This window comes from Haemaphysalis longicornis, unplaced genomic scaffold (genome assembly GCF_048455015.1).
Source record: "Haemaphysalis longicornis isolate Haplotype H1 unplaced genomic scaffold, Haemaphysalis longicornis Haplotype H1 scaffold_2, whole genome shotgun sequence".
NCBI lineage: Eukaryota > Metazoa > Arthropoda > Arachnida > Ixodida > Ixodidae > Haemaphysalis > Haemaphysalis longicornis.
In genome coordinates this window covers 129,894,428-129,908,764 of record NW_027526295.1, presented here as the reverse complement: position 1 = coordinate 129,908,764, position 14,337 = coordinate 129,894,428, and the positions used below count along the sequence as shown (strand labels likewise).

Genomic DNA, 14,337 nt, shown 5'->3' with positions numbered 1-14,337 from the left:
GGACTTGCAGCTGCTGCTGCCGAGACCATAAACGGCAAACGTTTAACGCTGCAAAACAAAGTTGATGGTAGAGCACCGCGAAGAGAGTCGAGCTTTACATGTCATTGAGTTCTGTTCCCGACTCGAGGCAGTGGCGTTGCTGGCCTTGGGTTGTCTGCATGGGGACTGTTCATAATTTCATGTTTATTCTCAGGTATTCTGTCGAAGATATCGGCCCAGATAACAAGAGCCGGCCTTCGTCTTAGTTCCTCCCACATTAATGAACGCAAGATTTTGGGAATGGAGCTGAAAGCTTTCGGTGGACGCAAATGTCTGACTTTGTGCTGCATACTCAATCTTGGCTAGTTTCCAAACCAGCGATTGCAGAAGCAGGCAGCAGTTCTTGCGTCTGCGGAGGTTGACATTCGCTAGTGGTATATCCGTTTAGGTGCCCTGCCAAATGCGCCACAAAAGGAAGAAATCTGCAGCTCGGAGCCCAAGACATACTGCGGGTGCTGTGAGCTTCTAATACAATGCTTTTAAGAGAGCATCACTGCCGGCACCGAAGGCACACCCCTGGAATTTACTTCCGGGGCGGGTGGAAGCGCATCTTGGTTGTCAGTCCTCGTAACTGACTTAAATGACTTCCGGGGCGGGTTAAAGCGCATCTTCCTTGTCAGCTCTTCGAACTGCCTTCCGGGGCGGGTGGAAGCGCATCTTCCTTGTCAAGAACCGAAGTAGCGTCCATTAAAAGATCCTGCAAGGCGCGCCCGGAGTACGCCAATCGTTTCGACGCTTGTTCGCGTAAAGAACTACCCAATATGCGGCAGAAAGTCGGAATATACGCCAGCCCTGTCACCGAAGCGTCCGGCTCTGGCGGCCGATATAAACGAGCGCACATCAGCGCAGACACAGGGGCGGTCCCTCAGGAACCAGTACAAGGTATTATAGGCTGCAGACGGACAACTGGTAGCGGACACTTCCGACAGCCTCACCGGAAGCAAGTAATAATACCACGTTCGAGTTAAGTGTTTCCCTGTTCCCCATCCCAGCAACCCTCTACTTTTCCTCCTCCACACACAAAACTTTACCATAAGGCTTTTTGAGCACGGGCGTTCGCAAGGGCCTCAGGAAGCCACAGTAATTTTCTGCGGACTTCTTTCGGTTCTAGGTCAACCAGAACCATTCCGTGACCAAAACACAGCGAAGACCTTTCTCAGTTATTTTTCTGGTGGTTACAAGCTTCGCTTTTGCAGCAGTCCGGAAGGGTAGCATCTCAAACGGGCACATTAGAAATAGATTTGTAAAGAGGACCTCGTTGACACCTATGGCTCCTGAGAGTCTAGCTTCAAAATCTGTAACCGGTATGGGAGCGCAGCAAGCTCCATACTCAGAAATACAAGTTCAAGAACGGACTTACCAAAATTCAGACTTGGAAGAATTGTACGGCACTTGTTCCTGCTGCCAGGCGCACTTGTGGTACCTCGGCAATGAGGTACCGAAACGTGTTTTTCACGAGAGTAGTAAACAAAAAAGTGCCGATTCGGATAGCGGTTTTCGTTTCAAGCGAATGTTTTATGGCTAGGGTACTGTGTATTTTCTTCCGTAAGCGAAACCTACCAAGGCTCCACGCCTCTTGCAAGTGTCAGGCGTTCAATAGCGCGATGTTTTGTGAAGGGAACGGCTCGGTGTGTGTGTTATTAGCGCACAGTCACCACCAAACTCCCGCGCCATTCAAAACATGATCTTGACCTCAAGCTTACCCGTCTCAACACTTTAACATGCATTTGGAGCACATTAGTCATACATAGGCACCATGTTCTAGAACACTACAACCAAATAGAATTGTCTACGTGTACGTGTGTGTTTTCCTGGGGATTTCTATCGTGAAGGCTCAGGAGAAATAAAATTTTCTCATACCTTACACCTAAATTTTGGGCCAGCTCTACGTCCTGTGCTAAAAAGCATCAGTGAATTCACTTTCACAATGTGGTACTGCTGGAATTTTTCTTCCATGGTTAACACGTAAAAATGTCATATTTTGAATTGGAGTCGCCTTCCTTTTTAAAACGCACACGTAAATATGAAAACAAGTTGTCGTCTATCTGTTCGTTACAGTGCTCTGTACGACAAATGCACAGCTAGTGGCGGCCGCAGTTGCTAATTAACGCACAAAAAAACAAAAGCGTGAAAAGTGAAAACAGTTACCGCCAATTTATATATTTTCTGCCCTACCATATATAATGTCACAAAGCGTGAATGGTAAACATGCATTGTGGGTGCTTGTTAGCGTTTTCCGGAGATAAGCGGGAAAAACGAAATGTGTAGACATAAAGTGAATGGATTTCCTATCTTTTCCTTAACTCATTATTTTAAAAGAAATTAGCCTCTTGTTTTAAAAGTTATTACAGTTTCCCATTGTTTGGTATGGTCAGTCCGCGAAGTGCATTCTGACGAGTATCTTCAAGGTAAAAATTCAAATATTCAGCTTTTCAAGTTTCATACACTGTCATTCAGGGACTTAGCCCCAAATATTTTTCGGAGTGCGGGCGGAGCTGTTTTATTCCGCCGATAAAAATATAAAAGGGAACAAAGCCTGCGGCTGAACAATACCTTAGTCATTCTCGTTTTCGTCATAGTCATTTTATATTCGTTTGTGCATTTTATTACATCAATGTGGTGTGTAAACAGCATGAGCGGAAAAAGACTGAACGAAGGGAGGTGGGGTTACAACGCTTAGGAATTTCTTTTTGGGTGTTCTGACACCGAAACATCCCCCTTGCGCCACCCCTATTGTCATTACATGGTTACAGCTCGGTTACCCCGTTGCGTCCGTTATAATGTGCGTTATATTGTTCACGTGGGTGCTGCTTTTGGCCTGTTGGTATAACATGACGGAGAATGGAAGCGCTAGGACACAGGGACAAGCGAGTGGGACACACAAGGCGCTACTTCCAACAGTTTTCCTGTTGGAAGTAGCTGTTGGAAGTAGCGCCTTGTGTGTCCCACTCGCTCGTCCCTGTGTCCTAGCGCTTCAATTCTCCGTCACTTTATATTGTATACAATAAATCGGTGACACCCAGCAGAGTCGCTCAAGGTGCATGATGCACACTTCCTGCATTAATAACTGTGGCTTGAGGAGACCTTACCAAAGCTCAACAAGCGCTTCGCGTGTGGGAAAGCGTACGGCACACGCTTGCGCGTTTTCACATGCCCTGACATGTCAACGGCTATTTAGTTTGGTGTAGAGTGATTCGCCATTGATATTTAGAGTGGATAAACATCGCAATATTAATGTGGGTTTCGAACCTTCTGATGCTCAGGTTTTCGTCATTAATTTTACAGTAAATTACTGGACTGGCTGACACCTAGCCTTCGATCTGTTCCGGGACATACAAATTTCTTTTTTAAAAGGAAAGCAGCTGGTATCGAATCACTTGGATCTTAGTATCTTAGTGAATATGTTCTCTTTGGCGAGCAAATACCCATTAAAACAATCCCTCTAACAGATATTCCCGAATAGAGCGTTATATAGTTGCAAATACAATCCGTGGTCAACCAAAATGTACATACATGTGTTCAGCTTGTGACGAAATTGTAAGTGAAGTAATTTCAAACTTTCTGTGCCAGACTGAGAAATAAACAACGCACCTAATAACGCATGCTTATGCAACATTCCCAAGCATAGCATTGACTAATGTAGAGCCAGCATGGCAGACAAAACTCAGAATAGCCTCTCCGATTCACCGTGCAGCTCTTTGTTTACTTACGAAATATTTTTCGGAACGTATATTGAATCAGTTTCCTTCTATTGGCCTCATATACACCACGAGCTAGGATAGGATACAAAGCGATCCTATATACAACCAGGAGAACAACATGCAGGTGTTGCGAATCGACTGTATCATTGGCTCTTTTCTCTCCGTACGTACGTAGGTAAAACGGGTAGGAGGAGCTCTCGTGTTTAAATAAACGGCCTCCTGTGTATGGATACATATTCAAAACAAACTTAACAGAGCTAGTTAGTTCCCTTGCAGACACAACAACTCGACCGGCTGTTTGACATGACCCTTATCCGATGGAAGAACTTGGCTCTACAGCTAGCCTTGATACGCATTTTCAGTAACCCGAATAACATACCGCGAGGCTCCGGCATACTTTTGTATCAAGGGGGGTCTACGAATTATGCGGGCATTTCATGGCTACTCGACGTGGTGCACTACGATGTTCTCGTTTTGTGCCACCGATATCAAGCGTGGCCCGCATTGTATGGTCGTTCAGGCCCCTGGATGATCAAGAATAAACAAGCTGCGGGTGCCAGCATCTCTCGCTGCCGTTGATGCCGCAGTATCAATCATTCATCGAGGTCCTGGCCGCTGAAACGCGGTAGGCACTTGGGAGCCTGCGACCCAGATGTACAGGTCCGCTCAGAAGTAAACGGAGCACGAGAGCGGTGGCCGAACTGCATCGCTGCGCCGCGTATAGGCGCCGACGGGAACCGTGGAGCGCCGGTCAAAGAGTGTGTTCGCACTGCCCCCTCCGCCCTATCTGACATGTTTATTCGCCGCTCTGCTGGCGTGTCATGCTGGGCGAGACGATCTTCAAAAGGCAGCGCTGGGCTATAGAGGGGCGCTGGTTGCATTGCCGCTCGCAGGCATCAGCTGCGACCGAATCCGCTGCTCATGAGCTGGACGAAGCGGCGCGCGCCCGGAAACGTGCCTTGTTTTGTTGCGCGCTGTAAAGGGCGGCGTAAAATTGTAGGCCGCTGCGGTTTGGCATAGCATGTCATTGCGATATAATTTATTGTAAGCCGGCAAAGAAATTGCCCTGGACAACATAGAAAGCACATTCACAGACATTTTTGTTGTTCAGAAAAAAATCTTGCTTCCGGGATTTCTTTTTTGATTTTGGGTTTGTCCCAAGTCCTTTCTGCCGGTCAGTCCAGGTCTTTTCTGAAGAAAGGGAAATAATGTCCATGCGGTAGAAATTCGGTATTAGAGAACACCGTAAAAATTAGGCACAATCGTTACCTGCTATTACAGCGGGCCTCATAGGGCGCATGTTTTGTTGTCGCATTAAAACCGACGTAATTAAGTTTAACGAGCCCGTTATATCAATTAAGAAAGTGTTGCAGATTTAAATTAAATTCCGCATTAAATTGCAAGTTGGCTTCACTGCAGGACCTCAATGTCTTGCAAAAAAGCGCCGTCAGGGCCCCAAAATGACGGATGACGAGTATAGTCGTCATGATCGATGACGACCATACTCGTCATCGGTTAATTTGGTACAAAATTTTATGACGGCTATCATCGTCAACCGGAGCGAAAGGGTTAAGCGACAACAAAATATGCGGCCTTCGAGGCCCGCTGTAATAGCAGCAACGTTTGTACCTATTCTTTACGGCGTTCTCTAATACAGAATTTCCACCGCATGGACATCCTTTCCCCCTTTCTTCAGAACAGACCTGGACTGACCCTCAGAAATAACTTGGGACAAACTCAAAATAAAAAAAAAAATGTCGGAAGCGAGATTTTTTTTCCGAACAACAAAAATGTCTGTGAATGTGCGTTCTATATTGTCCAGGGCAATTTTGTTGTCGTATTACAATAAATTATATCGCAATGACATGCTATGCCAAACCGGAGCGGCATACAATTTTATGCCGCCCTTTACAGCGCGCAACAAGGCACGTTTGTGGGCGGGCGCAGCTTCGTCCAGCTCATGAGCAGCGGATTCGATCGCCGCTGATGCCTGCGAGCGGCAATGCAACCAGCGCCCCTCTATAGCCCAGCGCTGCCTTTTGAAGACCGTCTCGCGCGGCATGACACGCCAGCAGAGCGGCGATTAAAAATATCAGATAGGGCGGAGGGGGCAGTGCGAACACACTGTTTGACCGGCGCTCCATGGTTCCCGTCGGCGCCCATACGCGGCGCAGCGATGCAGTTCGGCCACCGCTCCCGTGCTCCGTTTACTTCTGCGTGGACCTGTACATGAAACTGCAAGTTTATACAAAGTAGGTGATTCGATGCAGGAACCGCGACTGAGTTTATGACATAAATTGATAACTTCGTCTTTGCTGCCACTTTAGGGAATTTGTGCTTGCTCCGGTCGCACGAATTTGCGCTAACTCCGCTCAGTTCATGAGTAACATTAACTTAAATACTCAACTTTTCCCGCGAGAGATGGCCCATCATACAGCTACGCTTAGATAACGAAAATTCGCTTTTAAGCAACATACTCATGATACCTTTGCGCTGTACTTATCACAGAATATGGCGTGTATCAGGGTCCAAAAAAATCTTTTTGACCGTGCATATGTCCCTACGTTATAACACTTCTACATCGTAACCAGCTAACCGGAGGACGATGACGTCAGTGCAATGAAGGAATTAGGGACAATCATTATTCTGATACCTGAAGAAGAACGCTAAGTCGGATACAAAAGTTTCTACAACACAATACGGCGTTGCTTGGATTGGACCGTAGAAGCACTGAATGCTGTAGCCCATTTGTTTCCTGCCAAGGCGTAATGCGTACGTTGAATTGTGTCGATCCACAATATCTCTTTACGTCACCTGCCTATCAACGGGAAATGTGATCTTTCATTTTCCTGAGGGCTGATGTGGTTTCGTGATATGCATTGTTCGGTGCTTGTAGTTTGAAATCACAGAGAAATGGTTTCGTATTATTGCATTCCTACGTGCGATTTGCACTAAATATTTACATAGCTTGCCAGACTCGGTTAGATCAAACGTTAACAAGAAGTTTTTCTAAAGTAGTTTTTTAAACCACGTCAACTTAATTTCAATGGCATTCTGCGAATGTGCCACGGAGTCACAGTTCAACGCTAATTACTTTCCACGAGGCATAAATATTGCTATAAAACGAAAACGTAATTCTGGGCCTCTTAAAGTGATGTTATGACAAGTTTATTTCTTACCTCTTTTCTCTCTAAATGTGACTGAGGATAGAAACTTGTATCTCGATTTCGCGTGTCGGCCTACAGCTCCTTAGAGTACCCTTAGTTGTATATACGCTGTTCACAAGCCATGCTTTTAAGATAGATATACAATATTCACTAAATGTTTGTGCTGACAGCAAGCGAGAGTAAAAAAAAACAAAGACGTACATAAGAGATGCTTTGGTGGTCCACTAATATAGTGCATTAGTGGCAGAAGTGTACTTGTCATAAGCGTTTTTCAAAACGGCGTTGTAAAAAAAATTGGCCGCGTATCTGCGTGCTCCGCTGCAAATGTCGTCGGAAAGCCGTAGTCTTCTGGGGCTCCTGCAACGTAACGCGCTCTCACTTCTCCCCCTGTCACCACTTAGGCTTTACCCCCACTCCTTGCTTCTGCCATGGATAATGCAATGCAAATTTATCATTAATGTTACTCAATTTTTCTCCACGATCATGATGAGGATAGTTAGAGGCTCCCCCTTACACCCTAAGAAGTCCCCGTACGACGTCTTCGCCGCAATGCTTCCTAATTGCCGATCGGAGTTGCCTAGTGTGCAAACTCGGCAAATGACGTGGCCGAGAATCCAACTGGAGTGAAAAAGGCCATCTGTGTTGGTACATCGCAAATGCAAAACGCCCCACACTCCCTGCGTATTGTCCCTCAGCACATGAGGATTTTTCTGTTGAAATCATATCTTGCGCTTCATTTTCGTCCAATTGGCACACTTGGTCAATTCAATTGCTCCTTCTGGAGCGCTGTGGTGAAGACGATCTGCGGGGACTTCAGGAGTGTAGCATCGGGGCGTCGGGTGCCCGCAACCAACTTGCCTGTAATATTCAAATCATTTGTTGTACCCGTAACAAATTTCATCGACCTTCTTCTTCTTCCGTGGCCATCCTTCTCTATCCAGCGATTTTCTTTTTGTTTTAATCTATCTCTTGTACCTTTTTCAGCCCTTTTACATTGTTCAACCACTGTTTGATTAATTCGTTTGATTAATTGTCATTCGTTTGATTAATTCTCCTCCGTCCTCATATCCTCCCTAATTTTCTTGCACCACAACTCCACCAGCCTCTTTGTAAAACCTGACGCCATGAAGTTTAGGCTTCCCTCTCCCCGAATCTCAAAGTTTTGCGCATTTGTGTAGCTCTAGAAATAATACCGCCATTTAAAAAAGTCGTCGCCATCGAGTACACTAATCTGGGGCTGATGCATTTACTGTGGGGTAGTGGTATTAATCACTAAAGTACGATCAACACGATTTTCTTTTTATCGATGACGCCTTTCAGCAAGCTCTTCATTTAGCACATTTTTGTACCTTTCTACGCGCATTAAGCTGTTTGCGAAGCTCCTGTCATATTATTTATTGTAATGCTAATGCGGTATCTACTCCACGGAGTAATCTATTCCGAAAAGCAACGTACGAATGAACTTTCTTTCCGTTGCATCGCTCTTGTCGCTGACGGATAGGCACGGCCCATGGCAGTCATGGGAGCACGCTGGTCGTTCTCGCGCTGAACTTTTCAAAAGCACGTTGCTCCTCAGTTTCCAGTGTGTTTTTCAGTCGAAGCTACCCGTGTATTTAAGCTGTAATCCCTGTAGAGTACGTATATCTTTTGCCACACACCAACTCGTGCCAGCCGTAAGTGCAGATATCCGTGTAAGTTGCATGGGTAAGGGAGCACAAATGGTCTATTCAAGCGGAGGGTCGGTGAGGCTTGCGCATTTGCGCGGAGCAAACGATGCTGCCGCCGTGCGCACCAACCATGATTGCGAAAGCCCGGAGCCTGCCGACCATTAGGGCTTCGTGCGGAGGCGGGTGCGAGCGGCGAGCGACGTTTCCGAAATGCACTCAAATCCGGATTTAAACTCCTACTCGCCTATACTGTTTGTTCCGAAGGGAAAACGTCAAGTTACTTCTTTTTGTTATGCGCACATTTACTGTCAAAGGTTAACTCAAATTCTCGATATATATATATATATTTATATATATATTGCCGCTAATATCACCATCGGCGAGGGGGCTGCAGCTTTGAGTTTAGACCTATTATACTTTCTTTAAAGCCTTCATCGGTGGAAGTACGAAGTGTCAGTCGTGACGATATATAAATATATATATATATATATATATATATATATATATATATATATATATATATATATATATATATATATATATATATATATATATATATATCAGGTAAATTATGACACAAACACACGAGAAAAACTAAAAAAAATTGTCTTCATTCCACGCTGTGAAGAAGATGGTTGGACAGCAAAGCTGTCAACGACACCCACAACAATTCCACATGTGACGTTCTTTGAGTTCACACACGTGGCTCTAGAAAGAGTGAAACCGGAGATCCTGCCAGCCATTGCCGGTGATTCGCGGGGGTGCCGTCACGAACGCCGAAGCGTCGGCCACGGCCGGGCTCGAGCGGCGGACGCCGCTGCTGTAGCCCGGAAGTGCGTCGGAAGAAAGAAAATGGAGAGGAGAGTGTTTCGAAGGGTGAGGTAGCGGAACCTAGCCAACCTGATGAGCTAGCTCGGGGCTAAATCACTGCGCGACCCATGCAGAGGCACTGACGCAATCCGGCATGTGAACGTAGTGTGTCCCATTCATACATATTTAAACTAAATAGTTTCGTAAGTTTCAGAATTGCGAGGAAGCTGACGGAACTTTTATAGTCGTTATTTATCAGTACCTGTTCCTCCGTTCGTCTTTTGTAATATCTGTTAAAACACATCCGAGTTGGTATTCAGCAATTTAGAAAACGCAGCCCCATTCGTTACAAGCACCGCCCACAAGCACTGCCTACCGAAGAAAGACCCCCTGGACCTCTTCTTCTCGTTATCTATTTTCTGGACCTCTTATTCTCGTTATCTTTTTTTTGCGGAGCTCTTGTTTTCGTCATATCTTTTCTTGAGTTTAATTTGTCTTTTAACCTGGATATTTTAACCTGGATAGCTTCTGCAGAATGTAGTTTTGGATTACGGATAAACATTTATGCAATGTAGCGAAGTGAAAAAGATAATTGTCACATGGAATCCAATGTCTATTCAAATATGAATTCTTGATCACCACTATCTGTAATCCATTAGAATACATTTACACTTTTTAAATTTTCCGCGTTTAAGATGTTAATGTTGCAACTCATTTTGTGTTTGCAGGCTCATCCCGCACTACATCATCATGTTTGCACATCGCCGTGTGTCAGCAACTTTGGTAAGTTAATATGGAATTGTTTCATTACTTTATGCTCTATTTGACTACGTACATTTTATATTAACGGTTCAGGAACAATACAGATTTATAGCAGAGCGAAGAACCGGTCCCGGTACGGTACCTGGCAGGCTACAGGCACTACCGCGCGTGCGCAGAGGGGGAAAAACTGATTGTGCGTATGCGCACGTGTACCGTGCAACATACCGGGACCCGTTCTCCGCTATGCTATAACTCTCTAATATCAGGGGGAGAATGCACGATAAAAAGGAGATAACTGACAAAAAAAAAAAAGAAATTCAAGGCCATTCCGCACGAAGAAGGTGGATAACCATCGGAGCTGTATAGGCCCTAAGTCAGGTGGGGAGGTGGTGCACACGTATCCGTTTCTTGTATACAAAGCTGCGGCAGAGCAACATAAAGTAAGAAATCCTTGCACGTCTGTCACACTTAGAGCGCCGTCACGTCAGCCGTTTCAAAGAACAACGCAGCGACACGCCCATTGGGTGTTCACGCTTTGCAGCATCTCGAGCGTTATCAAATACCATAAAGTGGTTCTCGAACTGTGGCCTCTCGCACTTCACACAATTGAGCCGAAATGGCTGTCCCAAAAGTTCCGCTGAAATTCCACCTACGCACGTTTGGGCCTATCCAGTTTACTGGGGGTTTACTCCAGTTTAATTTACTCCAGTTTACTCCAGTTTAATTAGTACATGCGTCGCCTCGCCGATCTTAAAACCGAAAGTTTTGGTCTGTCTGTCTGTCCGTACATACATCCGTCCTTCTATCAGTCCTTCCGTCCACCCGTCTGTCTGTCTGTCTGTCTGTCTGTCTGTCTGTCTGTCTGTCTGTCTGTCTGTCTGTCTGTCTGTCTGTCTGTCCCTCGATGCAGCCCTGCGATCAGAAGTTGACACAATTCTAAACCTCCCTGAAATACTAAATCCCCAATCACGCTTTGTACTTGTCAGTATTGTTGAGAAAAAAGGACATTTCCGGAATACAGTTGAACCTCGATTTAACGAAGTCACCGGGACCCGCAAATTATTTCGTTAAATCGGGAACTTCGTAAAATCGAGAGAACGACAGATTTAGTTCTAGAGAACGACAAACTTATTGCCTCGAGAAAAAGCTTGTGATTTTCGCCTGCGCGCCCTCTGTGAGCAGCGTGAGCACCCCCTTCTCGTAGCTGGGCAGTGAACTGAAAGCGTCCTCGACACCATCGTGTGCCCCACCAAACCACCTCAGAAGGTCGACGGCGTCCATCACCTGGCTTGGTGTGGCCATGGTAGCTTCGACAGTATCCGGATCATTCGAATCTTCAGACTCCTTTTGTGCGCCGGAAACAAGCTGCAGTATCCCCTCGTCGTCAAGAACTTTTGTTGTGTCAGTGTGCGCGTCTACGTCGGCGTTCACGAAGTCGTCAGTGTTCTGATCTGCGACCACCTCGTCACGCCGACGACGCTCTTCCTCAGAGGCAGATTGAGTGGAATGGCTTCAATTTATTTTGTAATATTGCGTCCAAACATCGTTTTGAAGACGTATTTTTCTATTTCTATCTAAAAAATCAAGAAGTCACGTATTTTTAATTGGGAGAACGCTGTGAGTACCATATATGTATTGATAGTTTGCCTCAAATATGCTTAAATGCTTAATTTCTGCTCGATAATGTTGACAAGTACGAAGCGTGTTTCCATATTTAGTGCCACTTAACAACGTGTGGGTACGGGCTAGCTGGTCTTCCATGTTAAGACTTTCAAGCGCCTTTACGTCCTTTATATAAATATTTGGAGCTTGAAAGTCTTATCATGTTCAGTTGTGTCGTGTCGTCTCTGTTTTCTGCTTTAGTCCCTGCTGTGTGAGCGCTTCCAACTTCAAGATGCACAGTTACCAACTAGCCCAATTGTCCGTTCTACATCATGTTTAGTGGTTCGGAAAAGTATTGCGTGAATAAACTTCTCATTCAAGCATTCATTTTCATTTGTTGGATGGCTTAATCGAGGGACAGACAGACAGACAGACAGACAGACAGACAGACAGACAGACAGACAGACAGACAGACAGACAGACAGACAGACGGGTGGACGGAAGGACGGATGGACGGACAGACAGACAGACAGACAGACAGATGGACGGACGGACGGATGGACCCACATTTTGGCATTTATAAGGACTCTGCAACACCTCCGATAAACGCTTTCAATTTTCCCTTTGCGTCTGAAGAACTGCGAAAGCTGTAGTTTTCGCCAGCATGGACTGGCACTGCGTGATTTACTCGTCGCAGCAGATAGCCCTTACGTTTCCTCTTTACTTTTGTGTTCATGGCTGCAGCTTACGAAAAACCTGCCAACAGCCGCTACACCGCTCCAATGACGTAACTCAAGCGATCGAACAACGCCAAGGCCACGAAAGAGAGAAAAGTCTTTTAAACGAGTTTCTAAGTTATCTGATGGGCAAAGATAGACCAGCAATTCTTGGCTGAAGTACTTTGAGACTCCCAAATGGAAGCATTGGACGTGTTGGTTGACTACGTTCTGCAAGCATTCAAGTATTAAAAAGAAGTAGAAAAAGGTGTTGCGCGGTCCCTTTAAGCACCCCATGAGACACTACCGTCTTTAAAGCTGCGCTCGAAACATCCACTTTTCTCTCCCCATCCACCCAAACTGATGAGCTGATGAGCAGAGCATTGAAGGACTCTGCTTCGGCCATGACGCCACATTGCAAGGTTGCGGGTTGGCGTTTAGGGAATCGCTAGCCTGTGTGAAGTGGACGACCGGCGAGTCAGCAACGATAAAGACGATAGAAACGTGAAATGGTTTAAAAGAAAAATTTTCAAGGCTAAAGCTTTAAACCACATTTAATATGAGCAGGACGACATTCCGGTAGTTGGTGCAGCGGCCGTGAAGGGCGCATGTCGTTTTCTGTTCTGCCACCCGTCACAGATGAACTAAGTTTCTAGAATTCCGATGAAGAGTAAAACCATGGCGGTGGTTTTTCTGGCGAAGGCGAAAAACGAAAACGTCTGCGTATCGCGGTGTCCGAGAACGTTTAAAATCCCATGGTGGTCGAAATTATTCCGTAACTCCCGCAACGGCGCTCCTCATGGCCCAGGTGCAGGTAGTTTCGATGTGTTGGCGAAGCTACCAGCTTGGCAAAAACATTAAAGAGGAAAAGAATGAAGTAAATTAGTTGCAGCGCACAAATATGCTGAAAACAAGAATTCGTGTACCTTTAACAAAACATTGTAATCGCCCATATTATTTCTGAAGTATGAGCTTTTGCATATAACTACGTTAGTTAGGCTTTAGTTAGGGATAAGTATTTCTGATTGATTGATTGATTGATTGATTGATTGATTGATTGATTGATTGATTGATTGATTGATTGATTGATTGATTGATTGATTGATTGATTGATTGATTGATTGATTGATTGATTGATTGACTGCTGGGTTTAACGCGCCGACGCAACGCAGGCGAGGAGGCGTGCCGTAGTTGAGGACTATGGATTAATTTAGACTACCTGGGGATCTTTAACGTGCGCCGAAATCTCGTACACACGGGGGTTTTTGCTTTTCGCCTCCATCAGAAAAGCGGCCGCTGCGGCCGGCAATTGAACCCGCGACCGGATAAACATGTCTGATTACTTCTCATTGTGTGTGCATCTCAAAGCCGGCTGTACGGCTCGTGTATTAGCCGGAAAAAAATTAATGGGTTAGTTCGACGTTCCTGTTACCAAGAATTTCATCACCTGTCTGGGAAAATGAAGACGCCTGGCGCCCGCACCCCACTGACATTTTTACGCCTCACCTCTCGAAATGTACCTCTGGAGTACAAATTAACAATTCCGTGCCAACCGTTCGCTACAAACATGAGGGAGAGTAAAACGGACGCCGGGCGCCGGATTTCTCATAAATCTTCCGCAATATATGGACAAATTCCCCAACGCTTGTTCGGGGGCTTTTATTCCGCCGTCACGATGTGCTTTAGCAAACCTCATTGTAGGCTCTCTCTGGACGAAAGTAAAACTTACCGAGTACTCTGCTAATGCAGTGGCCCTGTTTACAGTTACTCTTCTAGTAAACATTCGAAACGTCACGACTGTTACTTGCTGGCAAGGCCGTCGCCAGCAGTGCGAGAGATTTTCCTAACGGCGGCACTGCCATTACGCGCTGAA

The 14,337-nt window shown here is 45.7% G+C and overlaps 1 protein-coding gene across 4 annotated transcripts in view; it reads left to right on the top strand.

Moving 5' to 3' along the window:
- LOC144169212 (calcitonin gene-related peptide type 1 receptor-like) overlaps positions 1-14,337 on the top strand; it is a 165,821-nt gene that overhangs the window by 81,171 nt on the left and 70,313 nt on the right. For all 4 annotated transcript variants that reach the window (XR_013322391.1, XM_077698251.1, XM_077698253.1 and 1 more), the window contains exon 3: positions 10,113-10,167. Coding sequence is in view for 3 of the 4 variants with exons in the window: in XM_077698251.1 (XP_077554377.1) it covers positions 10,135-10,167 (33 nt within the window). In the remaining variant the exon portion in view is untranslated. The remainder of the gene's footprint in view (positions 1-10,112; positions 10,168-14,337) is intronic.